Raw genomic sequence first — 27,855 nt, 5'->3', positions numbered from 1 at the left:
TTTGGAGGAAGTGTGTCACGTGGGCGGGGAGGGGGGACTTAGAAGTCTCAGATGCTCACACCATGCCCAGTTAAATCTTGTTTGAACAAGATTTCTTCCTGATGCCTGCAGATCAAGATGTAGAACTCACAGTTCCTTCTCCAGCACCACGTCTGCCTGCATGCCACCATGCTTCCTGCCATGATGATAATGGACTAAACCTCTGAACTGCAATCCAGCCCCAATTAAATGTTTTCCTTTATAAGAATTGCCACGGTCATGATCTCTTCACAACAATAGAAACCCTAACTAAGACAGCTCAGTTGACTTTCAATGTTCCGGCACTAAGTGATTGTTCAGTAAATAGCTGACGTGCCTGTTCCACATAGGTAGGGCTTACCCAAGGCTGGGTGGCTCCCGAATGGTCTCCTGGGGGTGAGAATTCAGTCCTTCCACCTTGCCAGTTCTGTTCTGTCCCAGAGATCAGCGTCAAGTGAAGGAGAGATGGGACTGAACCTGACGCGTCCAGTTCAACAGTTCAGGAGAGCACCGGGGGAGAACACAGCGCAGGAACAGTGTCTTTGGTAGAGGAACCATACATGCAAGAGCCTGGAACTATCTTTCTAAAGACCTTGAAGTTAATACATAGACCAGATTCAGGCAGTCTGTATGGAGGGAGCCCAAGGGTCCCAGATGCCTTGCACCAGGAGATGGCATAAGGGTCAACAGTACTGGTCTCACTGTGTTTGGGCTCCAAGGAACCACAGTCCCTTTCCCCACCCAGAGGAGAGTAATGATTACCAAAGAGAGCAGGAATGAGCTGTGTCTGGGAATTCTAGCAGGGGGAAATCAGTACAGTTCCTGGAAAATCAGGCAGGCTTCTTGGAGGTGGTAACACTTCAGGCTGACCTTGGTTCCCCACTGGGAAGCCAGAACTTGTCAACACCAGCAGAGTGGTAAGTAAATAGGGACTAGCCATGTGCCACAAACCAGGACATTCTCTGGATCCCTGCTGGTGGACTTGTGAGAGAAATCCTAGTCTCGTTCCTATTCTACACATGAGAAAACTGAGGCTCAGGAAGGTTAGGCCCCTTGCCTAAGGTCAGCGAGCTCCAGCCAGCAAAGTACCACAACGCTTTGTGCTGAGATGCTGCCCAACCCATCCTGGTGGACTTGCTCCTTTGGTCACCTTGGCATGCTGGAATGTCCACCTACTGATCCCTGCAGGTGAGAGAGGCACAAATATTTTAACGTTCTGCGGTAGGGCCACAGACAGTAGTGATGTGCCCCAGTGTAACTCGAGGACAAGATGACAAGGTGGCCTCGTGTCCGATTACTTCCCTCAGTTTCCTACCCTACCTTGCTTTTCAGCTCCTGAGCAGTCGGTGGCTTCGCTATGTGGTCAGGATGAAGTCTCGCTTCTCTAAAGTGGTGGATGAGCCCAACTCTGGTGTCCCGTGCCTTCAGGTACCAACATGTAACTGTGGGGACTGTCCACTGATGGAGAAATCCTGGGCCCACAGCAGGATTGTGGGTAAGGTTACCCCAGCCCTCTGGAAATCAAACACAACCGACAAAGGCCTGTGTGCCCACAGCAGTGATTTTATTGGCTTGGAAGGGGAGTCTCCATCTTGCCACACTTTCAGCCAGACTGAAAGATGGAATTGGATGTTGTCATGGAGACAAAGTCAGATTGAGCAGCAGATAGGGTCGTGAGCAGCAGGCCTGGACAAAAGCAAGGCCAGCAGACCCCTGAGCACACATCCACACGCAGCAGCCTAGTGACAAGGAGCAAATGGGCTCAGAGAGGGGAAGGACTTGTCCAAGGTCACACAGCAGGTTAGTGACAGCTCATTCTGACTCCCACTTCAGGTTTCATTTAGTGGCTGTCAGGTTTACAAGAAAATCTAGGGACAAGAGGAAGAGTTACTAGCCCTAGAGACAGGCAGACCTAAGGTGGCATCCCAGCCCTGCAAACTCCCCACTGTGTGACGCTGAGCCAAGCTCTTGAGCTCTCTGTGCGCCTCTGTGTACCCCTGTGTCAGCAGTTAGCGTGGGATAAGAGCTTGGAAACGTAGCTAGTACTCAAGTCTTTCTGGCTTTGCTATGAGATAACTGGAGTCTTACGACAAGCCGCTGCTCCCTCCTGGGGACCTCAACTAATCCATCAAAGGGTCTAACTAGAATCCACAAACTGCTTCTGGTTTGATAATCCATGGATCTGAGACTCAGTGAATTCTCTAAGTTAAGAAAGAGAGGGGATGTTAATAATAATAACAGCTGTAGTTCCAGCTATTTCTTGAGTACCTACTATGTGCTAGGAACTGAGCTAGGTGCCAGGCCCTCCAACCCTAGCAGTTTCAGCTTTCTTAAATTCTCCCTTACGTTTCAGCTCCAGGTCATTCAATGGCTCCCCAGTGCTCTCAGGACCAAGTCTCATGTTTTATTTTAGTGTGGTGTGTGGGTGAACCGTCCACACAGACCCTGGATTCCTGAAAGGCATCTCCCCAACTCTAAGGTCTCTTGATTTAGTCCTTCCCCCTGTGCCTCACACCCAGTAAGTGTTCGATAAATATTTGTTGAGCCAATGAATACACAGACGAAGCAGTTCTCTAAATTAGGCCACACAAACTGAAGTCATTGGCAAGCCAGCCACAAGAGCCGGGCAAAAATCTGTGTGCCGTGTCTATTTTTATTTACTTAAATATTTCCTTTTTTTAGATTAAATAAGTGTATCTCAAAAGGAAACTTTGCATCACATTGTAACTAAAAGACCAATATTACTTGCCAGAAATAGGCCTCCAAGAAAATGGACACAAGGTCGAAGTAGAAAGACATCCAACGTGTTCTATCCTGCTGCCCACCACAGCTGGAGATGCGGGATTTTCATACATGCTTCCCCATGCTCCTGAGAGGCTTCAACCTCTGCCCAGCACCAACCCGAGGCTCACCCTCTTCCGTGAACGTTCTTACCAGCACAGCCAGGGGCTGGCAGCTGACATTTTGGAAATGAAATGCCTGTGAGTTACCTGACAGACTCTCTCAGATGTTTCATAAGGGGCTGGGGGTCCTGCCTCTCCTGTAGCTACAGTGCATGGGCGCGTGTGTGCACGCCACACACACACACACACACTCCTCATGCTTCAGGGATAGCACTCAGAGCTCTATCACGCCAAGTTTGTGGTTCGCTACCATCCGCTTAGAGGCCATGCCTTTAGCGATGCAGCTGGGCTGGGAGGCATATGGGGCTGAGGTGGAGGGGAGGGTGCTATGAGAACATTTTAATATTTAATATCCATCCGAGAGGCAAGCCTAAGAAACCATCTTGACTGCCAGGGGAAGCTTTCTGTGGGAGGTCAAACAGATGCAGAGATGTGGAAAGATGGAAACAAAAGCCAATCAGGGCCTGGAGAGATGGTTCGGTGTTAGGAGCACTAGTTGTGCTTTCTGGAGGACCAGGATTTGGTTCTCAGTGCCCACATGGTGGTTACAACCATCTGTAACTCCAATTCCAGGGGATGCAAGGTCCTCTTCTGAAGTCTGCAGGCAGCAGGTATGCACACGCATGAGCATACCTACACAGATACACAAAATAAGAATGAATCAACCTTTTAAAAAGTATCTTGATTATTCAGAAAATCATTCTGCCTTCAGGCACTGCTGCATCAGAGGGCTTGAACTACATTCACTGGGCCTCTGTTGGCCTCATTTCCGTTTTCCTCTATGTTCCCGTACATTCAGGTAGGATTTTTCCAGGTGTGTCAGTCAGTCCAGATTTAGAAACCTGTCAATGACCAAGACTTTTGGTAAAAGTCCCAGATGGAGGTGTCATTAGCCTAACATCTGTCACATGCCCTTGCTTTGAGGCGATATGTCCTGACTGGCAGGGCTCTGGGTCACAGTCCCACTTGCGGAAGTGGGCTCTCTACCCAGTCGTATGAGTGGGAGGAGTTGGGAGAAGGTCCCTCAGTAAAAACAGAGGTCCTGAGACAGGAAGACATAGGAAGGGTTAGCAGGCTTGCAAAAGCAACCCTTCCCCTTGCTTCCACACCCAGATTTCCCCTGACAGTTTTGTACATTTAACCACGCCCCCTCCCCAGTAGCACTTTCCTGAATGGATGCAACTGTCATCCCAACCTGGGCTAGGACCCTCGCAGCACAAATAATAAAAACACAGAGACAGAAATTGGGGTTCAACCCGAAAATCAGAAAAGCAAAGCAGCCAAGCCAGCAGAGAAGTCTTACCTCTACCGAAGCTGGGTGACTACAAACTAAGCCTCTCTCTCCTCCCATTTTAAATTTCCACTAGTACTGGGGTTAAAGGTGTCGGCCACCACCACCGAATTTGTTTCTGCATTGATCTTGTGTAGGCCAGAGTAGCCTTGAACTCACAGAGATCCATCTGCCTCTATCTCCCAAATCCTAGGATTAAAGATGTGTGTCACCATTACCTGACCTCTAGTGGCTTTAGCTTTGCCTCTGGTCTTCAGGCAAGATTTATTTATTAAAATACAAGTAATATACTACTACAGACCCTCACGGTGGCCCTGGCCAATTTTGTCATTCTAGGCTCCCTAATGTTTTTGACAAGAAAGCCTGTTTCTCTCACTGGCCCCATAAGAGCTAGGGCCTGTGTCTACCACTGTGTCCCTAAGCCCGGACCAGCATATCTTGCACTAAAGGAGCTCATGAAAGATTTGTTTGAAGCACAGACAGCACCCAGTAGCCAGTCAGGGGGTTCCAGAGAGCACTAAGCCTCCGTTCTTGTGGAAGTGAGTGTGGAGAGAGTGAGTTCGGGTGGCCTTTCGGAGTTGAGGCTGGAGACCCCACGATGGATGAAAATACTGAAGGGAAAATCAAATAGTAAATACCAGACTTGGGGACAGAAGCGGGGAGGGCACCATAGCAGCAGAGAAGGAGTTCTTTCTGAGTTTGAGGGGACTGTGGAAAATGCAGGCATGGCCATTCCCCCAACGGCTCTATGGAAGGACCCAGGAGGTCTGGACTTGGGGAGAGAGGCAGCTGGCACTGTGCTGGGGCTGGTCGGAAGCAGGGATGTTCTAGACAACCAGCCCCTCTCACCTCACAAGATGGAAGCAGAGCACCTAGGCGTCTTAGCCAACCCTGGGTTTCCAGATTGGAGTCTGCTGTATACGCACACATGCACACACATGCGCAGAGTGTAGTCTGCTGTATACACACATGCACACACATGAGCAGATTGTAGTCTGCTGTACACACACATGCACACGCATGTGCAGAGTGTAGTCTGCTGTATACACACATGCACACACATGCGCAGAGTGTAGTCTGCTGTACACACACATGCACACGCATGAGCAGATTGTAGTCTGCTGTACACACACATGCACACACATGCGCAGAGTGTAGTCTGCTGTACACACACATGCACACGCATGAGCAGATTGTAGTCTGCTGTACACACACATGCACACACATGAGCAGATTGTAGTCTGCTGTACACACACATGCACATGCATGAGCAGATTGTAGTCTGTTGTACACACACATGCACACGCATGAGCAGAGTGTAGTCTGCTGTATACACACATGCACACGCATGAGCAGATTGTAGTCTGCTGTACACACACATGCACACGCATGAGCAGATTGTAGTCTGCTGTACGCACACATGCACACACATGCGCAGAGTGTAGTCTGTTGTACACACACATGCACACACATGAGCAGATTGTAGTCTGCTGTACACACACATGCACACACATGCGCAGAGTGTAGTCTGTTGTACACACACATGCACACGCATGAGCAGATTGTAGTCTGTTGTACACACACATGCACACGCATGAGCAGATTGTAGTCTGCTGTACACACACATGCACACGCATGAGCAGATTGTAGTCTGCTGTACGCACACATGCGTGCGCGTGCACACACACAGATTGTAGTCTGCTGTAAGCATCCACACACACACACACACAGATTATAGTCTGCTGTACACACACACAGATTGTAGTCTGTTGTACACACACATGCACACGCATGAGCAGATTGTAGTCTGCTGTACACGCACACATGCACACACACAGATTGTAGTCTGCTGTAAGCACCCACGCACACACACAGATTATAGTCTGCTGGAAATACACAGATTGTAGTCTGCTGTACACACAAACATGCACGCACACACACCCCTTCATGACACACCCCTGCAGAGGCCATCTTTCCCAGCCTAGTATCTCCAGGTAGAAACAGCAAGGCAGCAACAGACAGGACAAGAAGGGAGGGCTCAAGAGTCCTAACAGTACCCCCAAGAGAGAAGGTCTGACAGAGCCAGAGAAACCAAAAGACAAATTGAAGTAAACCTTTGAGGCCAGGAGATTGAAGGGGAATGGAGGCCAACAAGAAGATGGAGAGGGAGCAGGGCTGTGAGAGAGAAGGAGGTCAGAGAGAGAGGAAGAGAGGAGGGGACAGAGAGAAGGGGGGCGAGAAAGGAGGGGAGCAGGGCCGAGGGAAAGAGGGTGCCAGCAGAGGAAGGAGGGGAGCCAGGCAGAGGGAGGAGGGGGCTGGTAGAGCGAGGCGAAGGCAGAGGGGGAGGGGTGCAGGGTAGGAGGAGGAGAGTAGAACAGAGGTAAGTGGGAGAGAGGTGCAGGAGCAGAAAAGGTGGGAAAGGCGAGGTGGAGTCAGCAGAGTAGGGGCGGGCAAGACGGCGCGGACAAGCCCCGCCCAATGGGCGTGCCCTATAACCCCGCCCCTCCGCCCGCCCTCGAAGCCCTAGCGAGCTGAGAGGTTGCAGGCGAGCTGTGCGAGCCCAGGAGCCCAGGCGCCCGCGTCCTAGCGCGGCCGAGCCCGGAGCGGCCCGCGCAGCCCCGGCTGCAGGTAGGAGGGGAGCTGGCGTCGGGCGCTGGGTGGAGGGTGGGTTCCTGGGGCTGCAGCGACCCCCGTCCTCGCCTCCGACGTGCGCCGGCTGCAGCCCAGGGATGCTCCGGAGGCGGGAGGGTCACAAGAGGCTGGGTGCCGTCGATGTCCTGGTTCATTTCCCAGTCGACGACGGGGTATCCAGGAGGGAGCTAGACTAACGTGCGCCACGTCCCCAGTTTCCGCATGCTTCATTCTCTCTGGGGCGGGAAGGATGTAAAGGCTAGGGACCACCTGAGGATGGGGACATCTCCTTTCCATTCTGGGGCACCTCAAGCTCCCTGGAAACCCTAGCTTCAAGAAAGTGCACAACAGCCTGGGCTGAGCGCGCGCAAGCTGGCGCTGCTGTCCTGCTCACCCAAGAGTTGCCCAGTGCAAGAGGTGGGTCGGGCCAGGACTTACAGCGGTTTGAGTGGCAAACCTTCCTTCCTTTTTGTGAATGACCATATGTTCTCCATGCCCAATCCCCCTGTATGCACTCATCCCCGTCCCCATGGGTGACACCCACAGAGGTCCTGTTCTGTGGTTGCTCTGGGCTTCCAACAAGAGACTCAGAATGGCCAGCTCTGTACAGAGCCAACGTCCTTTCAAATCAGACCCGAGTCTCAAGGAGAAAATTGGATTTTTGAAAGCCAGTTGTTAAGACCAAGATACATAAGGTCCATGGACTGAACCTCCTGGCCACGAAGATCAGGGTGAACGGGATTGTGACTACATCAGGGAAGGGACTATGTCCAGCTGAGCGGAACTTGATGCTAGTCCCAGTTTTTCTATGGCATGCGGGGTGTGTGTTGGGCAAGAGAAAAAAATGATGTCCTGGGTCCTGCCTGTATTTCTATATATCTGTTGTTGTGAACTTTGGTGGAAATAGTGGAGCCCACATACCCCAACTTCCAAATTGCAAAACAAAAGAGGTCTGTGGGAATTCAAAGTGTCCTGCAGTCTTCCCCCACCCCAGTTCTGGGGAGACTGAACCAGACCTAGCACCTCCAAGTCAAAGCATAATCAGACCCTCTTCAAAGCAAAGGAGAAGGTGAGAAAGTGGCCCTGGGAGGTTGAGTCCCTGCTGAGAGAGGAGAAACGGGGAAGTTTTCCCCAGAACAGGAGGGCAAAATGGCTGAGCTTCCCTCCAGCTTCAGAAAGGAATCGCCAGGCAGGCGGCAAACAAAGAAAGCGCTCTGTCTCTAGCCAAGTGCTGGCTTGGTGGCCAGTGACGAGAGGACAAACAGTGAGTCCCAGGCAGCGAGACACAGGCCGGCCTGTCCCCAGAGCCTCTGTGGAGTGGGGTTCCCTGAGAAAGGGACAGAAGACAGGCAGCTACCCCCGAAGGAGAAAGCAGAAGTGGTCATTCCCCAGTGGAACCCTCCTTCCTTGGAAGTAGGGTCTCTGGAATGAGGCTCTAATGAGGAGTTCAGAGGCCAAGGCGAGGCTAAGGAAAGATGCAGAACCTCCACACTTCTGTCAGCACAGTATTTGACATTCCTGGTAACTCAGGAGCTAAGGCTGTGAATTCATCCACCGAGAAGGAACTCAATGTGTTCGAGAATAAAGCCCACCTGGGAGGAAGGTGATTGCCTAATGGTCCAGCTAGCAGGGACCTGCCCTTATCTGCCTGTGTCGGTGAGGCAGGAAGGCTGTAAAATGCTTCCTTCGAATCCACAGCCACGAACGAATGAACGCGCCCTGGGTGAGGGTTCAGTGTGGGCTGAACACTGCCATTGCTTGGCTGGGTGACCTTGGCCAAGTTCTAGACCCCCTTGGAAAGAAGAAATGGAATGTTGAAGCCTTTTGGTGTGCCAAGCTTGTAATTTCTATCCTAACCTCACTAAAAAAAAAAGGGACGCTGCCCTAAGCCCTACTTTAGAATCAAGGGAGAATGAGACAAAGGGGGGGAGGGTGACTTGCCCAAGGTCACACAGAGAGGAGGAATTGCGGCAAAGATTTGGCCCTGCTCTTCTGAGTCCCCAGCCGAGGCTGCCTTATTGTGCTTCTCTGGCCACACATCTTCACAGCTGTAAAGTGGGATAGTCAAGTGTAGGTCACTGACAGTGGGATTTCATGGTGGACTGGGACAGTTCCTCCGGACCTGCTGTCAGAAAAATGGTTGCTTCTCTTCCTTTCCTGCAAGGGACAGGTCCAGAGCAGCATTAAATAAATTGCCCTCCTATAGAAATCCTGTCCCTAGGACGGGCTGTGAGATATCTCTCAGGTCACTTGAAACTCAGAGTTGTCTTTCCTCCTTGCCTCTTGCTTATGTTGATGTCAGATGCCTGGCCAAGGGTCGATCCTAGCAAATCCAGCTTTGGCCACAATTTGCAGCCCTTCGCATTCCCAAAGGCTCCCCATGACCATGCAAGTAAGCTGGAAGCCATGCCTTTCCTTGCGTCCTGTTCCATAGCTTGCCAGATAGCCCCTCTGTCCCAAGCTGTGTTCACCCAGCTTCCTTTTCCCTCAGAGGAATTCCTGAAGCCAAACCCAATGAGAGCCCCTTTGTCACCTTGCCTGGTCCCGAAATGGAAATGTGGCAACAGGCCTGTCTTTGCCTAAATAAGAGCTGTCCCTTCCACTCAACTGTGCAATGTCGCCAATTCTTCACCTGGTCAGTCTTTGCTGGGATGGAAATGACCTTAAAATGACTTCAAATGACCTTGCAATGACTTCAACTGCAAAAAGCACTCTCCCCCCCCCCCCCCACAGCTAAAGAGAGCAGTTCCTCCCTCAGTGGTGAGGTCACCAAGCAGCCACTGCTCCAAGATTTGCTGACTTTTTAAGTTTCCTTTTTCTTTTTTCTTTTCCATCCTTCTTTTCTTCCTTCCTTCTTATTTTTCCTTTCTCTCTCTCTCTCTCTCTCTCTCTCTCTCTCTCTCTCTCTCTCTCTCTCTCTCTCATCAGCTTTGCCCTATTCTCTGAAAGCCATTGTGAAGTAGTGGAAGAGAACTTGGCTCCTGAGAGTAAAGAGGCTGGGTGGCCAGATTTGAATCTCAAAATAGGGCTTCCTGGGAGAGGTGTCTGTAAACTTCTTAGACACCCACCGCTGTCATTAACTCCTGACCAACCCTGATCCCTCGGCTGTGGAAGGAAGGCCAGTGAAACCCACTCAGAGCAGAGACCCTTCCTGGTACAGCACAAGCTGTGACCTGGAATTTGGCTATAAACAAAGGCAGAGTTTTCAAGAACCCTTGTCCCCAGGACAGCATTGCAGGTACAGTGACAGCTGTCCTTGCTACCACACTGACAAAATGCCAGGGAATGTGGCCGTGCTGCACTTTTGTGGTGGCAGTTAATTTTCGCAAGCCCCTGTGAGGTGTGCATAACTGTCCCTGTGCAGAGGGAGTAACAGAGGAGGACAGTAAGTGACCCTGAGTCCAAACTCTGCCGTAAGCTCCCCTGCAGAAGATACCTCCTGCTGTGGCACCCAGGCACAGCCTGCTAGAGAAACCTCAGGGTCTGCCTCCAGCACCTGAGGCCCCTCATCTCCAGGCTGGGCATCTGCCTAGAGGCTCTTGCCTGCAGGAAGAAGCTGAAGTTTGGAGACCTCTGCTGTTATAATGCAGAACTGAGATTCTAGCTGAGATCACCATCCTATTCAAAGGGATCTGTGGCCTGCTCGTCACTTAAAGCTGGTATTGGTGACATGCACCTGGCCACCACCTTTCCCAAACTCGTGGGTTTCTCATCTTTTGTTCCCCCCACCTCCCTGCTCGGAGAGCCATTGAGAGCAGCCCAAGAAAGCCATCAGTTCCGTTTCCAGTGATCTGACATGACACAGAAAGGGGCATCCGATTCGATGTGAGCTGCCTGCAGCGAATAGCCTTCTATTTTTATATTTCTCACAAATTGGAAATTACAAGGAGACCAGGTCTTGGAGAATGATTGGTGGTGGCACTCGAAAGGTGGGGAGATATGCACTTGGGTGGAACGGAGCGCATTAAGGTGCTGGGCCCCTCAGCTGGCAAAGGGGCCCTGGGCTTCTGGGGCTGGGTGTAATCCTGACACACAAGCAAGTGAGAAAGGCAGAAATTGGTGGCTGCTTCAGACAGTGACCTGCCACACTGCTCACCTGTCAGCTGCCTGATGTCTGCAAGGCCAGTGTCTTGCGCCAGCTCTTGAGCTAGCTGAGCCTTAGACAGAGGGACGTTCAAGGTCAAAGATGCCCTGGGAGGCGCTGGCTGCAGGTAGCCTCCCTGGCCTTCCTGCTTGAGAAGAGCAGAGAGCACACAGTTGCCATGAGAGGAGTGTAGACATTTGGAGCCAATGTTTTGGCTGCAAACTGGTACTGACCACACGACTCCTGGTTATCAGAGCAGCACTTTATAGTTTGTAAACCACGCCCTTGCTGGTGGGATGGAGAAGTAATCCAGGAAAAGATTAGAGAAGAATCCTAGAGAAGAGTCTTCCATCAACCAGAGAGAATCTTATTTTCAGATAGTTTTTCTCATAAACCTAAATCTGATTGACCTTGACCTAAATGAGTTCTCTTGGCTCAGGGAGAGAATATTTACTCATCTAATATGTAGAATTTCAGTTTTCAAAGCATTTTCTTAGTTGAGCCAGGCACTCCAAAGACACTCTTACCATTACTATCCTCATCTTTTGGGGAAACTGAGGCTCAGAGGACTCCAAGCCCTTGCCTGTACCTTGACTTTGCAGCCGACATGGGTCCTCTTTACTGAGCCCTTCTTCCTGAGAGGGAGCCTGGGTAGCACCATACTGGCAAGAAGAGAAACCCACAGCACCGCGGGTTGAGGTGGCAGATGTCAAGGATGGGCTCAACCCAGAGACTGCCAAGTAAAGGACTGTCTCTCTACTTATTTGAGCTTTATCTGGGCTCTGACCAAAAACTGTCATTGTCTTGGTCATGGTCAGAGTTTAGGGTTCAAAAGTGTGATCCTTTGGTCTCAGCAGTAGCCAGATATGGAGGAGGGAGAGATGTGTGTTCTCAAACAGGCCTGCATGACACAGGCATTCCTATTTGAAGGAATTGGGGTGACACGAACCCTCCAGCCTTTGTTAGGTTATACAGAGGGGTCTGTGGTCTCAGAAGCCAGGAAGGATGTGGAGAGACATTCCTATGTAAGCCAGTTTATCTGAAGACCACTGTCGGAGCATCACGTGGCTACAAGTGAGCTCAACACCGATGGGGGAATGGGCACAGAATAGATCACCTGCTTAGAATTGATGTTGAACACTTGCTGTGCTGATGGCTATGACATCTTACCTGTTTGGGACACTTGCCTCTGGGGTGCAGTAGGGGAGGTAGGAGGCCTGGGGGCTTCTCCAGTCCCCTAGCTGTTGTAAGGTGGACTAAAGAACCTGACCGGTCATCTGACTGCTGCCTGAGTGTCCCACCTCCAGGCCCTGGACAAGGTTGGCCGATTATGTGACTGTTACCCGCGTGCTCCACCTCCAGGCCCTGGGCAAGGCTGAGCCCCTCACTTCACCCACTGCAAGGTTGGTGCTGGGGTGGATGCTCTCCTCAGCTCTGAGGCTGGGACCCGGAGAGTGGATGCCCTGCTTGTCAGCTATGTTCGGATGGGGTTTTGCTGATGCCGAAGCCCATGTTTTTCCATGTTGTTCACTTCTTTGAAAAGCACCTGAGCAGAGAGAAGGCTGTGCAGAGGCGACAGGAGGAGCTGTGAGGAGATGGGGCTCATTCTTTGCAATTACTGTGACTGCTTCCAGAGCTTGAGATCAAGGACTCGCGTGTAATTAAAAACAAAAAACAAACAAACAAAGAAATAGGAAACCGTAACACCTCCCACCTTTGCAAAAAAATAAAAAAACAAAAACAAAAAACAGTATTCATGGAGAAAGGCGAGAAGCAGTCTTACCTATGTATGTTTGTAAAAATGGGGTTTAAAGGCAGGTGTGTGCCATTTAACAGGTTTTCTCAGAAAGAAAGTGCAGATGACACATGGGGTCACCCCCCTAATATTGACTCTGTGACAAAATACAAAGCCAGCCACGGTACCAAGATCCTCCATAAGAAACAGAGACACCAGAATTGAAGGGGTGTCCCAAGTTAGTTCACAGACCATGACAGAGCTGGGAATCCATGAGACCCTCCCTAGCTAGCACACCCGAGAAGGAAGCGGAGAGTCACCTCCTGCGTGGCTTTAGGCTGCAGGGACCATGGATGCGTCTCTTCTCAGGACTGCTGACCAGGATATTTGTCCTTTTGCTGCTGCCTGTTCCTCAGGCTCCAGGCTCGGTTGGGGGAGGGAAGCTGCCCATCCCACTTCCTCCTCACCCCCTGAATTTCTCCATGACACCCTCCTGAGACTAATGGCTGGGTAAGACGAGCCGCTCTTTCTCCAAATGGCATTGAATGGCAGTAATGACAGAGCAGATGTGGTTCCTCTCCTTTGCTAGGGCTTCAATGGAAACGCCAAGCCGGGGGAGTTCAATGGCGGTGCAGGGCTGCTGGCAGCCTACTCAAAAGGGATGCCATTGGCCAGGGCCAGGGCAGAGCACCCCTCTGCAGCCTTGGAGGCTCACTAGGTCCCAGAGGCGCCAGTGTCCTTCCTAGGCTTGGGGTCCTCAACTGTTTCTGGGACATCCATCCATGGCAGCTTTGGGAGACTTTTCTGGAGGCCTCCGGGGACCTAAATAAGTTAGATACTGGTTAGGACAGGTGTGGGCATTCGGTCACAGCAGATAGAATGTTGTGCGCCTACTGTGTACCAGGTTCTGGAAAAGAAGAGCTTCTCATTGTGGAAACTGTATCGCTTCAGGGACCCAGATCATCATTCCCTTTCCTTCTCCATCATCTGCGTGGTTCCTTGAGTGACAGCCAGAAGTCACACAGCTGGGAACCATAGCAATAGGAGCTAAGGGCTAAGTGGGTAGAGAGGCAGCCAGTAGACAGGCCATTCTTCATGTCCTATTGCTTCAGTTTCCTAGATAGTATGTCACTGGTTTCTGAGGAGAACATGGACCTTACCCAGGCTGTTCTGCCTCAGTTTGCCCATCCACAGAATGGGAAGAAAGGGGTCTATGATGACTGCTGGTGGAACTGTGTATCCCAACCAACCAACTCTAATGCTGGGGGACCGGGGAGATGGTTCAGTGTCTGGAGGTGACATGTTAGAATTGGTTTATCAGGAAAGACTGCCACCACTCAAGACAGCTTCCAGTTCATTCTCTGGCCTAAAATATTACCCTAACCTCCCACATTGGTCGCTATAGTGGCTTTTTTAGACCTAGTAGGCTGCTTCTCGGGATTTTGAAGCTAAAACCACAAGCACACCCACTGTAGGCAGCCCTGTGTTACAGATGGGTAAACTGAGGCCTAGACAGTTGTCCTAGCCCCAACAGATGCTAGGACCCAGAACTTCTCACCCAGCCTCGCTGCTCTTTCCCCTGCCCCAAGCCAGCCCAGCTTGACTGTTGAGAAATTATTAAATAGAGTTGGAGGAAGGACTCTGGTTGCCGTGACAACGGAGCATGTGTCCTCGGGAGATAATGGCGTTGCACAAGGAGAGCGATGTGTGTGGAATGCTGATCCGGGAGCTTCTGGAGTGAGGGAGCCTGTGAGAAAGCAGAGGGGACTATGTTGAAGCATTAGGCTCCCCAGCCAGGATGCATGGGTGTGCAGAGATGGGCGCGCAGGGATGGAGTCACTGTCGAGACGCTCACTGCTGTTGAGTTCCTTCCTTTCTCAACCCACTCAGAAAGGGGCACTTCACTGTCATAGAATTAGGTAGAGCAGAGGCAAGGGCAGAGCTGGCCCTGTGCTTCCCACTGCTGTAGGGAAAGCCTAGCCTAGGGGGTGGAAGCCAATTGCTGGGGTCTCAGGAGGGGTGGTCTCAGGGCCTAGCAGAGCTCTGGTTCTGCTGCTGGACCTCCTGGAACAGGTCAGCCCAAAGGAAGAGGACACTGCACGCTGCCAGAGCATCTGCTTTGAAGTCAAAGTCAACCCCCCCCCATCCCTTTAGTTCCGTGCCTCTGGGCAAGTCATGCATCTTTGAACCTCAGCATCCTCAGCTGGAAAATGGGAGGAATGCCATTCCCCACCTCAGAGGACATTACAAAACGCTGTACGGTATGGTAGGTGAAGCCACCAGCTAGTCCCAACTGACTCCCTCTATAGCAGCCACCATCTGTCATTAGCCCAAGGAGAAAGAGGAGGGGCATTGGTCACTGCTGCCACCGGTAAAGTTGCAAGAATGAAAGTTGCTGAAGCCAGTACAGGGGCACAAGATGCTTGTCCCCAGGCTAGGACATCCGTCAGGAGACATACAAACGCCTCCATCCTCAGAAACAGGCACAATGCTCTGCATGCTGTGTGTGCTGCATCCCTAAAAACCTGCGAGCATGCCGCACTGAAGGAGACGGGTTCCTTCCGCCAGCTGTGTAAATGACCGCAGGCCGCGGGCCTCTTTGGAAAATATTCTCACCCGCACCATTGATGTCTCTCGCCTGGACAGCTGGTAAAATACATTTCTCTCCTGGATCAGAGAATGTGAGGGTAACACCTTGAGGAACCCCAGAGTGTATCGCTTGCATGCTGATAGGGATGTGAGCTGGCTGTCACCCCATTCCTTCTTGGAAGTGGAGAGACAGAGAGAGCTGGATTTGGGCATGCAGCCATCCCTGAGGGAGAATTGCAAGCGCCAATGGAGATGGAAGCAGGCGACCATTTTGTTCCTTTTCCTGAACCTGTCTGAGCAGACCCAGTCCTTAAGATGAGGTTGTATCCTGCTTGTGCGTCCCCTACACACAGCCAATAGTGTTGGCTAACAGGTTCCCCAAACCTTCATATGCAGTCAGGAGAGGGACAAGAGACTCCTTCAGTGGCAGAGAACTGTTCACATTTAGTCAAGATTTTTGGCAACCTTCTCATTTTTGAGGAGTTCACTGGAAGAGTTTGAAATGATCAACCTCTCCCTGGGATTTCCCCGGCTGCCGTAATCTGTTGCATGTAGCTGAGAACTCCCAACATCATTCCTCTGCCTGGTTCCCTACCAATACCTCAAAACAAGCGATGTCAGCCGTCAACATTGTCTTGGGTCCTAGGTACTCACCTCGCTGTACTCTCCAAGCGCGAGTCCTCGAATGAGATGCTCTGTTTGCACGGAGAGCTTATGACTAACCTTTACTCTCAGACTGTGACTCAGAAGCAGGTTGCCCTGCTCCCAGCGCCAGGGTCCTGTTCTGCTCTTCCCGTCTTAGTCTGTGACAAACATCTGCTCACCCTTTGATCCCAAGCAGGAGCTATCCATAGGCTGGAGCCTATGGAATTTGTTCAGTCTCTATACCATCTTCTGGGATTCTTCCTCTATCAGGATTTTCACTGTAAGGAGAGGGTGGAGAGTCATCGCGTGGAATCTCTCTGGAAAGCCGAGGAGAGGAGTGAGCAGCAGACGTAAAAGTGAGCCTCTGTGCATCTTTATAAACATAAAATCAGCCTTAGACCCAGGAACTCTACCCTTTGTCAGTTCTGAGAATACAGCCCCTCTCATCCTTGTAAAGTACCCTAGGCCAGTGCTTCTTAACCCGTGGGCCTGGACCCCTGGGGAAGAAGGTAGAACAACCCTTTCAGGGCAGTTGCCTAAGGCCATCGGAAAGTACAGATATTTACATTAGGATTCATAACAGAAGCAAAGTTACAGTTATGAAATAGCAACAAAATAATTTTATGGCTGGGGGTCACCAGAATGTGAGGCACCATATGAAAGGGATACAGCATTAGGAAGGTTGAGAACCATTGCTCTGGTTATTTTTACCCTGTCTGAGATCTTATGAAAAGAGGAATGGGATTTGTTGTTTCCCAATAGAAAGCAGATGCCTGGCATGCTTTTCTGAACTCCATCACCGCGAGACACTGACACCCCTAGAAAGGGCCGCCTCTACCTCACCCTTCGCCTACACCCAGAGAAGCACTCCGCTGTGGAACTATGGTGGCACCACGTACCTTAGGACTACAAATCAAAGCCCACTGGGGCCAAGTGGTCATAACCGTGACTAAGGGAGTTAGGGACAAGGTGACAGTAATGTTGGGGCTCAGCTCCCTCTCCAGGGGATGCAAATTCAGATCTGAAAATTCTAAGCAGACATCATATAAGACAGACATATTTATCCCAAAGAGCACTGGTTCTTGGGCAACCTTCAGTGACCTTGTTGCTGACCATTAGCCTCTGGGAGGGCTGGGTAAAGCCTGTGACACTGTTGGGGAGGGTGTCCCCAGTATGGATGCTTGGCCAGGAACCTTGAAACTGTCCCTGGTTACCTTCACTGCCGAGCTATTCTGTGCCACCCAGACAGGCCTCCTCCTGGCCTCACTTCTACGTGTGACTTACTAGGGATGTGATTAATTCAACTTGCCCTGGCAAGAGTCCCCACTCCCCCAAATTTGCATTCTGTTAACTCCTGTGGGAGTTTCCAACATTCTGGAAAAGGCAGAATGGTTATTTAACCCCATGGGCTCTCACAGTGCTTTTACAAGGCAGAGAGCCATGTGAGCGAGTGCCAAGTGGTCACCCTGTCATTCATTTCCTGGTCCCAGTTAATCCTTCCGGTGGGCCGAGCTCCGAGTCTTTGCAGAGGCGGCTTTGGAACAGAGGCCCTCCAGAGAACCTGCCTTCGCCACCACAGGAGGTCAGGAAAGGAGAGGGGCTAGCACCCCTGGCTCGCCTCTGTGAGGTTGTCTTGTGTCCAGTGCAGGACTGGATGTGCAGGCAGCTGCCTGCATGGAAGTCTGTGTAGGGGGTTTAGCACCTCGAACCTAGTTAGAATACAGAAGAAATCAATGACCCGTGTCCTGAGGCCAAATTTGAATTCAGATCATTTCCCATGAATGACCTTGGGCTCCTCCAGTCTCAGATTGCATCTGGTGAGTGTGTGCTCCCTCCTTCCCTGAGTACTTAGGAAGGGATACAGTCTGGGTCTGCAGAACAGGAGTCCATTCTACCACTCCCTCCCCTTTCCCCTCTCTCCTCGATCCTCACCCTTCCTCCTCACTTTCCTCTTTTCTTCCTCCTTGCCATCATCTCCCAGCCCTCTGCCTCCTCTTATTTTTGCTTCTCCCCCCTCTTATCTTCCTAATCCCACCCTCTCCATTCCTCCCTCCTTCATATCCATCCTCCATGCCTCCCTGCCCTCTCTTAGGTCTGGGATGCTGATGCTGGGGTGGGTGGGGAGAGCAGTAAGCTGGCACACTTGGGGGCTACAGAGCATGCTCAGAGCCAGCGAAGGGGGTGGTTCGGGGCTTTCTTTATAAGAAGCATCAGAAGGCTCCAGCATGAGGTAACTGGGTAGTGAGGATCCTGGCTGCATAAGAAACAGCATCTCAAATGCTATCTGCAGAACTAGAGACAAAGCCCTACTGTCCTGCCACATCTTGGGGGTTCCTCCAACTGGCCCCAGTGATCTGGCATGCAAGTGTTTATACCAGGGACAGCAGCAGCTGCCACCCATCCAGCCTTTTGCTTTGTTTCCTGAAAGCCCCTTCTTAAACACTTGGCCCAACACCGGCTTGAGAATATACGCTGTCCTTGGACCTTAAGGATGGAAGTCAGGAGAACACACATGCATCCGGTGCTGTGTGTGGAACTGTAGGGGACACCGAGTCCCATCTGTACAGATCTGGCACCTCTCTCACAAGGACCAGGCAGTGCTGTCAAATCCCCTGTGTGCTGGTGGTCCTGTGTCCCCAGAGAGATTCATGCTCAGGAGCTTGGGCAACCAATCTAACCACCCTCTCCTGGACTTTTGCAGGCTTTCCTTATCTGGGCCTCCATTTCCATATCTGTGCAATGGGCATGTGATGGTGGTCAAATGACATGGTATAGGAGATATACAGACATATTAAGGGCACAAGAAGCTTCAGTGGGTTAGATCTGCAGTCCCACTGTAGAATGAACACACCTTCCTGCACACAAGGCCCTGTATAGCAACTGGCTGTGCCCAGGAAGGAGTCCGTGGTGCTGGTCCATCTGTGTTCATCTCTCAAATGTCCTGGGAGCTCCATAAGGAGACTGCAGACTCCATCTCGAATCTCATCCCCCAGTCCCCAGCATGGGACCTGGCTCACTCGATGCCGGGCAGATTAGATTGAAAATTGCCTCAACAAAATGAGGTGCACCACCAGACACCAGATAATTAGGCGTCAGAATGGGGTTTGGCAGGATGCCGATGGTGTGATGGAGAGAGAGAAAGGATGAAATCGGAATGAGGAAGCTAAGGTCACTGGGAAGAGCCCTGCCCCTCTGCTTACACACAGGAGGCAACTAAGGCACAGAGGGCAAGCGGTTGGCTTGAGGCTACCCAGCTAGTGAGGTGTGAGCTCAGTGCTCCTCCCCATGGCTGGTGAGTTCATGAGCTGAGAGCCAGGGTCTTCAGCCGAATGAGGGGTACTGGTCAGGCTGTCACGTTACCTCTCACTCAAATCTCAACACCCAGCTTCTGGCTAAGAGAACTTGACAAGTTGCTTTGCCTCTCTGTGCCTCCGTTTACTCTTCTGTGGAGTGCAATTGTTGCTAATTGGTAGCTTAATAGTTATTCAGAGCAGCAACAGCTTATACATTTGATGATGTTCTCAACAGGGTATTAGGGTACCTTCAGCTGCCTTCTCCCTGGAAGGACCAGAGCCTCAGCTTCCTCTTCCTCTTGCACGGACAACTTCATCTCCTAGCAGCCCCAGCCCTCCCACTGTGGCCATTCCAACTGCTATGAATTCTGTGCCCAGGGAGCCTAAAAGTCACAGAGAATTTACCCAGGCTTGGGCCCAGGATGCACAAGCTAAGGGAGGCAGTAGGCCAGGCTCTGACTCTAGGGCCCAGGTTAAGTTCTGGGTGATCTGGGACAGCTCATTTGACCTCTTTGAGATATGGCATCATGACTGCAAGATGGGACTATTGACCATGTAGCTTTGGTATCTTACTCTTCTCTGGGTCAGACATGAAGCTGGAAACCACAACACTCCATGAGGGTTTTCCCTTGAGCTCTGAGAAAAGAAGTGGCTTCCTGAAACTCCCCAGTGGCTGCTAGGCTTTCCCAGCATCCAGTACTAGGGCTGCTGCTGACCCCAGGGTAGGCTGAGGTGGTCAAGAGGTTTGCAGTTCTTGAATGAGTGTGGGAGAGTTCAAAGACTGGAAAGATAAAGTCACTCTTGTGCTGTGTGATCCTGAGCTTGTACCGGCCTTCTCTGGGCTTTACGCAGATATATAAATGTTGTATAGAGCCCGTCTAGACCAGGGAGGTTCTTTGGTCCCCTTATGTGTCAGCTGAGGGTCCAAGAATGGGGACTGTTCTGGAGGTCCAGCTGGACAATCCCATCAATCTTGCCTGAAGCAGCCCTTTTCCCCTGAACACCTGTGGCCCTCCAGGACCTCACATCCCTCATACCTCTCTCCCCTGGGCTTGCTGTCATTGCTAGTCGCTCCCTATGAGAGTGTGTATGGCTGATCATCTCTTTGCCTGGCACCTGGAACTGCCCCTTATTGGCACATCCTGTGTGTCCTGGCTTCGATTCTCACCACATTCTTGAAGCCCAAAACTAGCCCATGCCAAATATCCCAATTAAGAACCCTGCAGAGATCAGATGGGAAGCCAGCCCCACAAAATCTAGGTTCCCTCCCTCACAGCTTCCAGGCCCAGCACACCTGTGTCACACTACCTTGTCCCAGCGGACACTCCTGCTACCAGAGCTGCCCTGTGCAGAGCAAGGCTGGAACCGTTCCCTGACTGTAGCCCTAGGCTGGCAGTCCTCAGTTTCCTTCTCTCTGGGGTGTATAGTAATCCAACCTAAGTAGCAGCAGTAAGTCTGGGCACTAGAACTCCTGTGACATGTGTGGAATACAGTAGGTGCCTAATACATGCAGCACTTCTGTGACAGGATCGACGCACGGGGACTTGAGTACACAGCAGATGTCCCAAGGGTGGGCCTAGCATTTCTCTCTCAATCAGATAATAAAATGCATTGTTTCCTCTTGGAATGATGCCAAGCCCAATATTAATTTCTTTCTTGAACCATCACAGTTCTGAAAGAGATAAAAGCAAGTGGGGGCTATTACAGCTGCTGCAAGCCTCTGCCATTCCAGTAATTACGGAGCAGAAGAGAGGGAGCAAGATGAAGCAGCAGTGAGCCCAGCCAGGGAGGGAGAAAGGAGGAGGGGTGAGAGAAGCAGGGAAAGGGGAGGGAGGAAAGGGAAGCAGGGAGAGAAGCAAGTGGGAGCAGCATTCAAGCCAAGCTGATTGCTCTGCCTCCCCGACCCACAACCCATGAGCTGGGACAATGGCACCCCTGACTCTGCAGCCCTGGCTTCCCGGCCTCTGCCTACTTCCTCCCACACCAGGCCCTCTGAAGCCAGGAGACAGAGGGAGATTGTCCATCAGGGTGTCCCTGCAGGCCCCTCTTGCACAGCTGACCACTGCTTCAGCCCTGGGCTGCCCATCTCTAGGCTACCAGCAGTCCCAGTGCCCTAGTGGCCGAGACCAACTCCCCATGTCTCTCTTGGACTCTCAGACTGAGAGCCCCACCCATTTATAATAAAAAAAATATCATTTCAACTGCAACCTCCAAGACCTTGTGTGACATGACCCCTGTCACTTCTCCACCTGGACCTACGCCCTTCTTGACCTCTCTGCTAACACCAAGAGCTCCTTCCGGCCTTGGGGTCTTTGTTCTGCTTCAAACACTGTATCCCAGAGTGTCACATTTCCAACTAATAATTCAAACTGAATTTTGTTGTTCTGGCCAAATAAAACAAGCCCAAGGGCCACTTCTGACCCATTTGCCACATCTGATCTAGGGCTTCCAACTCCTCACTCCTTCCTGGCAAAGTCTCCGGCAGAGGGACCCACAGAACTCTTTCTGCTTAGCTATGTTTTTGTCAATGATTTCAGGACTTGGTCCCAGAACCACACTGAAGAGGCTTGGGCCATCACTGAATCGCTCACCACCCTTCTGGTCTCTTTCATTAACTCTATCCTCTCAGTGAGTCTTCTGTTTGCCTCACAACCAGTCCCTGTGCACATTACTCCAGCCCAGCTCCCCTCTCAGCCTCTACCGGGGATGAGCTGGACCTCTTCCCGTTCCAACGGATGTAAAGACCCACACAGAAAAGAGATTCACGTGTTTACCACTAGGACTGATACCTGGCTTCTGAAGTGCTGAGACTCTGAGGGACCAGAGTCTCAGAGTGTGTGGCCCTCCGTCCCTGAGTTAGCCCTGCTGGGTGCAGTCGGGAGTCCTGGGTGCAGATCATCTCCAGGTGAAAGGGTGAATGTCCACCTAGTGCCTGAGATTTCCTGAGCCCCTGTCAGCCAGTGCCGGAGTTAGGAGTTATCCTGCATGTCTCTGTGCCTGGCCTTTCTGTTCTCATCTCAGCCCTCTCCCCCATTTATCCAGATGGGGTCAGAGAGGCTAGGCAGCTCACCCAGCATGAGCAGGTCCTGGAGGGAGCCAAGGTCAGACTCAGGAATAAGGTGGCTTCCGTAATAGGCAAGTCAGTCTCTGCATCCCGAGTCCTCCCGCGGGCACCAGTTCCTTCACACCAGCCTCCTTTGTTTATGTTCAGACGCAGACATGAAATCACAGCTCTTGGCTCTGCAGCTCTTTCTCTGATGCTGCAGGTGTTTGCATGAATCCAGATACACATTTCCAGAAAACAGAAATTGCAGCGTGGCTCCCTCGGGGCCAGCTCTTCCAAGTAGCCCTGCCTGGGACCCTTGGGGTGGACTTGAGGACTTGTGGACTGCCTTCCCTGAGGACCCAAGAGGTCAAGGAGTCTTTGAGCCACATATGACCATGAGGACCATCCTTGCCCATCAGTGCTGCAGTCACAGAATGCCACAGGCCACTGTTGAATAATGACAACAGCCTTATGGAAGCTGGGAGTCTATGGCTGTCTTGTTGAATCTTCCTGAGACACAGCCGGAGAGAGCCTAGAAGGTGGAATTCAGCTTTGTGACAACCACTCTAGCAACGGTGACATTGGTGGGAGCCAAGCCTCACAACCGACCTGACACTTCATTAAAAGCCATAGTAGGGACACTGGCATCCCAGAGTAGAGTAGCTGGGCTTTTAAAAGACCCTGGAAGTGCAGACTAGAACATCAGCAAGATATCCTCTTCCTCAACAGCTGGCTCTCTCTGCCACACTTGAGTACAGGCTGGGCAGCACGTGATGTCTCAGATCCCTGGGAAGGAATCTAATTGGCTAGCTTAGATCACATGGTCAGACCTGGCCTGAGGTTGATTTGATCATTCTAAATAAATATGGCAGCTGGAGCCTACTGGGATAGTGGGACAACCGAGGACACTGTGGTCACCAAAGAAGTGAGCCCATTTGTTTGTCCCACCCGAGTTGTCTGCATGTCTTGACGCTGGAGCAGGCCTCATCTTCAGCCTCCTGCTCTCTCTATCCTGAGGCCACAGCTTCCCTGATGGGGCCAGACCTGGCCGGAATGGAGATAAAAATTCAAAACAAGCCTATCACTATGCAGGAGGCTCAAACTGAGCAGGCCACCTTGAAAAGAAGCAGGGGTGATCGTGAAGTGTTCCCACGAGGAGGACACGGTGGTGCTGGGTAACAGGCTGCATGTGAGGGGCTGAAGGCCACGCACCGCACACAGGGCATCTGGGGCAGGCCCTAGGCACAACGCCCATGCGACCTACCCATGGCTTTTGCTCATCTCCTATGTGGGAGCCATGAAGCAGCACTTCCTTCCTGTGATCCAGTTTGTTCTGTGGGTTCCATAAGTTTAGTTTGCATCATTTTGTTAGACAGCTTCTATAGAATGTTCTAGAAAAAAAATGTTAGCACACAAGGAAGAAAATAAATTCCATGGATGTCTGTTGGCATGCTTAGGGGGCAGAACCTTAAATAGGCCTACTTCCTCACACTAAACAAAATACAGGGCTCTTCCCTGTGCTCTGGCATCATTTTTATAAGGCTTCTGCATGTTTATATGGAAGATGGAGAAAAGTATCAGCTGGAGTAAACTTTAATTTTGTATATTGAAAAAAGAAAAGAAATTATCAGCCCAGTTCCCGATACCCTGCAGGCCCTGAGCGTTGACCTAGCCCTGGTTCCTCCTTTCCCCCAATAAAATTATGGAACACCCTGCCCATCGCCACGACTATCCTCCTAACACAGCCTCCCCTGCATGTCTCCGCATCCGAGGGCCAGTTCTGAGCTGCATGGATCGCTCTGCAGTCACTCGCACAGCCTGTGTCTCAGCTGCTTCCCCCTGCCTGTTGCTTCCTGCCAACTGTCCAGAGCCCTTTGGCCTAGCCTGCCCATTCATCTCCCTGACTGTCTCCCCACTTTATTCTGCAGGCTCTGCGGAGGGAGCCTTAAGGAGAGGACCCACTGCAGAGAGCCATCGGGTAAGATAAGCAACCATCTGGGGCACAGGAGATGGGCCCCATTCTACAGATGGGGAAACTGAAGCTCAGAGAAATCATGGCAATGACTCAGTAAAGTACTTGGACTCAGAACCAACGTGAGGCCCTGAGTTCAGTCCCAAGCAAGAGACACAACACTGTCTCAGGAAAAATGGACCCAAGGTTGACATCTGCCCCACAGAGAAACACACATATCTGCACATGTATACCTGCACACACACACACACACACACACACACACACACACACACAAACACTGGAGTGTTAAGTCATAGTACTAAGCACTATGTACTCAGCTGGTTACAAACAAGATTCTTTTTCTTTCTGTTTGCTTTTTTGATCTTCTCTGTATATTGCAGGCCGCCCTCATCGTGACCCTCCACCCTCAGTCTAGTGTTCCACCAAGCATGGCTTCTTTTGCATTCCCTCTCAACAGTCCATTAAGAGGTGTGCTGCTGTCCTTGCTTTAAAAAGCTGGAACAGAGCACAGAGAGATGGAAGCAATTAGATAAAGTTGCACAGCCCCGACATGTTAAAATGGGTGGGGATTAGAACTCAAAGCACTTTCAGGGTCCCCTGCCCTTTCTTTGTAACCCACTCTGTCCTCCTACAATGTCCCCAGGCTGCAAAGCTGCTGTCCACGTGGACCGGGGCTGACATCACACGTCCACCCACCAGGACCCCTGCTGCCAAGTTTGTGTTTCGAGCCATGGCGACTGACAATAGCAAGGTGGCTGATGGGCAGATCTCTACTGAGGTCAGCGAGGCCCCTGTGGCCAGCGACAAGCCCAAAACCTTGGTGGTCAAGGTGCAGAAGAAGGCCGGGGACCTCCCTGACCGGGACACATGGAAGGGTCGCTTCGACTTCCTCATGTCATGCGTGGGCTACGCCATAGGGCTGGGCAACGTGTGGCGGTTCCCTTACCTCTGCGGGAAAAATGGTGGTGGTAGGTGGCCACCTGGTGACCTCGGGCCAGGTCTTTGCATCTTTTGGGTCTGCCTTAAGGGAAGGGAGGAGCTTTGAGAACAGATCTCTTTATCACCTCATCCTCTAATTAAGAGTCCCCAGTTACGTTTGTCTGTGCAGTGATGTCAGGAGCATCTGTCTCTTGCAAGGGCTGGGGTGCATTTTGAATGAAGGAGTGTCTTTGGTCCTGGGTGATACTTTGTGGGTGGGACACAAGGGAATGCTGTGGGAGACTCAGGACCATGATTATGTCTCTCCTCCAGGGGCCTTCCTGATCCCATATTTCCTGACGCTCATCTTTGCGGGTGTTCCTCTCTTCCTTCTGGAGTGTTCTCTAGGCCAGTACACCTCCATTGGGGGCCTAGGCGTGTGGAAGCTGGCTCCCATGTTCAAGGGTGAGTGTGTGTGTGTGGGGGGGGGTGCTGGGCAGGTGGAGTGGCCTCACCCAAGGTTCTCAGGGAGAAAAAGCCTTGGATCCATATCTGAGCATGCGCTGTGTGTGTTCCACCCCAGGCGTGGGTCTTGCTGCGGCTGTGCTGTCCTTCTGGCTGAACATCTACTACATTGTCATCATCTCCTGGGCCATCTATTACCTGTACAACTCCTTCACCACAGTGAGTGGCTGTAGGCTGACCACAGTGGTCAGGGCACACACGGGCTGTGGGGGTCCCCAATGTGCTCCCTGGGTCAGTCCTTAAATGAGGGGTATCCTCTGTCTCCTATAGCATCATCCATGGCCAGCCACACTAAAGACCTCAGTCTAGCACTTCAGGCATCCCACAGTTGGATCTGCTGGCACACTTTGTATGGACTCAGATTCAGGCATGGGTCTGAATGCTGACTCTACTCTCCACCAGCTGTGCACTTCTCTGAGCCCTCACTGCTCTCGTTTATGAACGTGATCCAGCAGTTCTGTCTCTGAGTTCAAAGAAGCAAAAGCAGGGTCTCAGAAACTCTGGGGCCTAGGCCATATTATCACAGCATCATGTTTTGTAAGACAATAAGGCCATCACAGAGAACAGATGCTGTGTGATTCTACCGGCAAGTAGTCAGACTCCAAGAGAGAGAAGGCATCATGGGGGCAGCCTGGAGGATGGGAAGTTAGTGAGCAAAGAAGATGGCATTTCTAGAAGGTGGTGCTTCACAATTGTGTGTGCTTCATGCTGCTGAGGGGCGCAAGGAATAGCAGTGAATTTTACGTGGTCTGTGTCTGACCAGGAAGAAAAAGGAAACAAAAGGGGAAACTCACCCCCATTAAGTCCTGTATGAAGAGCCTAGAGCTAGGCTACACACGGGACAGACCCAGTCTACTCTGGTCATCCCGGTGGACATAGTGGAGCTTGGAAGTTGGTCCTTGGTGAGGGGGTCAGGAGGTCACATTTGGGTGGCGTGGTTTTGTCCACCTGCCTCTGAGAGCTGTTGGGAAGGAGAGATGGGAAAACGGCTGTGCGCAGGTGCAAAGGGTGATAAGCGTGGGCAGGGGGAGTGGAGTCCCCTCTGGCCAGCCCCAGGGGCTTAGTGGAATCCGTCTGTGACTCTGCCCTTACAGACCCTGCCATGGAAACAGTGTGACAACCCCTGGAACACTGACCGCTGCTTCTCCAACTATAGCCTGGTCAATACCACCAACATGACTAGCGCTGTGGTGGAGTTCTGGGAGTGAGTGGGGACTGGGCACAGGGCTGTGGAGGGTGTGCCAGTGGGTGTCAACGGGGGGGGGGGCTGTGGAGGGTGTGCCAGTGGGTGTCAGCAGGCGACTGTGGAGGGTGTACCAGTGGGTGTCTGCAGGGGGCTGTGGAGGGTGTGCCAGTGGGTGTCAGCGGGGGGCTGGGGAGGGTGTACCAGTGGGTGTCAGCAGGGAGATGGGAATGTTGTGCCAGTAGTGTCAGTGGGAGACTGTGGAGGGGGTGCCAGTGGGTGTCTGCAGGGAGCTGGGGAGGGTGTACCAGTGGGTGTCAGCGGGGGACTGGGAATATTGTGCCAGTGGTATCAGCGGGGGGCTGGGGAGGTTGTGCCAGAGCGTGGCAGCAGGTAATGTGGCTTTTCCTTCAGCTATTCATCCCCGAATGTTTCTTGAACACCTGAGCGTGCCAACAGGCATTGATAGCCTCAAATGATCCATACTGGTAGGAGGATATACAGGGTAGGGGAGATGCCCTGGGCCAGCCCGCAGGAGGATGTTGCTGCTCACTGTAACAGGTGGAATGGGGGTTCAGGGGGACACGAGAAAGCATGTGTGTGCCAGCTCAGTGAGGGGAGCAGCTGCAGAAGGTGCCAGTGAGGGACTGTGCTGAGAAGCAAGGGCAAGCTGTGGCGCTTGGGAGGGCTCAGGTCCAGACAAGAGGGTCCTGTGTGCTACAAGGTCTCAGGCAGGAGAGTGACCAGAGTGACCACATGGTCCTACCTGGGATTTAGGAGGATCCCATAAGGCTGGGTAGAGCAGAGTAGAGGCGCAGTAGCCCAAGAGTCACAGTTGACCCAAATCCTGCTCCTGCTAGACAGTCACCAAGGTGAGTGTCATGGCTCCAAGGTCCCTGTCCAAATTACAAGGTCATGGTGTCATCAGAACCCCCGAGGAAGGTGTGATCTGTGTCGGAGCCCTGGTCACTCACCTCTTGCTGGCCTCATGTGACCCTTTCCTTCTTCCTCCATCCCCA

At 51.8% G+C, this 27,855-nt stretch overlaps 1 protein-coding gene across 3 annotated transcripts in view; it reads left to right on the top strand.

Moving 5' to 3' along the window:
* The first annotated feature begins 6,579 nt into the window (after positions 1-6,579).
* The window catches only part of Slc6a1 (solute carrier family 6 member 1), a 34,252-nt gene continuing 12,976 nt past the window's right edge, over positions 6,580-27,855 (top strand). Inside the window, exons 1-6 of one of the 3 annotated variants that reach the window (XM_075983139.1) lie at positions 6,580-6,840; positions 24,164-24,213; positions 24,854-25,178; positions 25,462-25,593; positions 25,712-25,812; positions 26,748-26,857. In XM_075983139.1, coding sequence (XP_075839254.1) covers positions 24,941-25,178; positions 25,462-25,593; positions 25,712-25,812; positions 26,748-26,857 — 581 coding nt within the window. In that variant the 5' untranslated portion in view covers positions 6,580-6,840; positions 24,164-24,213; positions 24,854-24,940. Of the gene's footprint in view, positions 6,841-7,242; positions 7,261-17,450; positions 17,714-24,163; positions 24,214-24,853; positions 25,179-25,461; positions 25,594-25,711; positions 25,813-26,747; positions 26,858-27,855 lie in introns of those variants that run through there. The other 2 variants (XM_075983140.1, XM_075983138.1) reach the window with 2 other exon arrangements.

The sequence above is a fragment of the Microtus pennsylvanicus genome, chromosome 8 (genome assembly GCF_037038515.1).
Source record: "Microtus pennsylvanicus isolate mMicPen1 chromosome 8, mMicPen1.hap1, whole genome shotgun sequence".
NCBI lineage: Eukaryota > Metazoa > Chordata > Mammalia > Rodentia > Cricetidae > Microtus > Microtus pennsylvanicus.
This window is presented reverse-complemented; position numbering and strand designations above follow the sequence as displayed.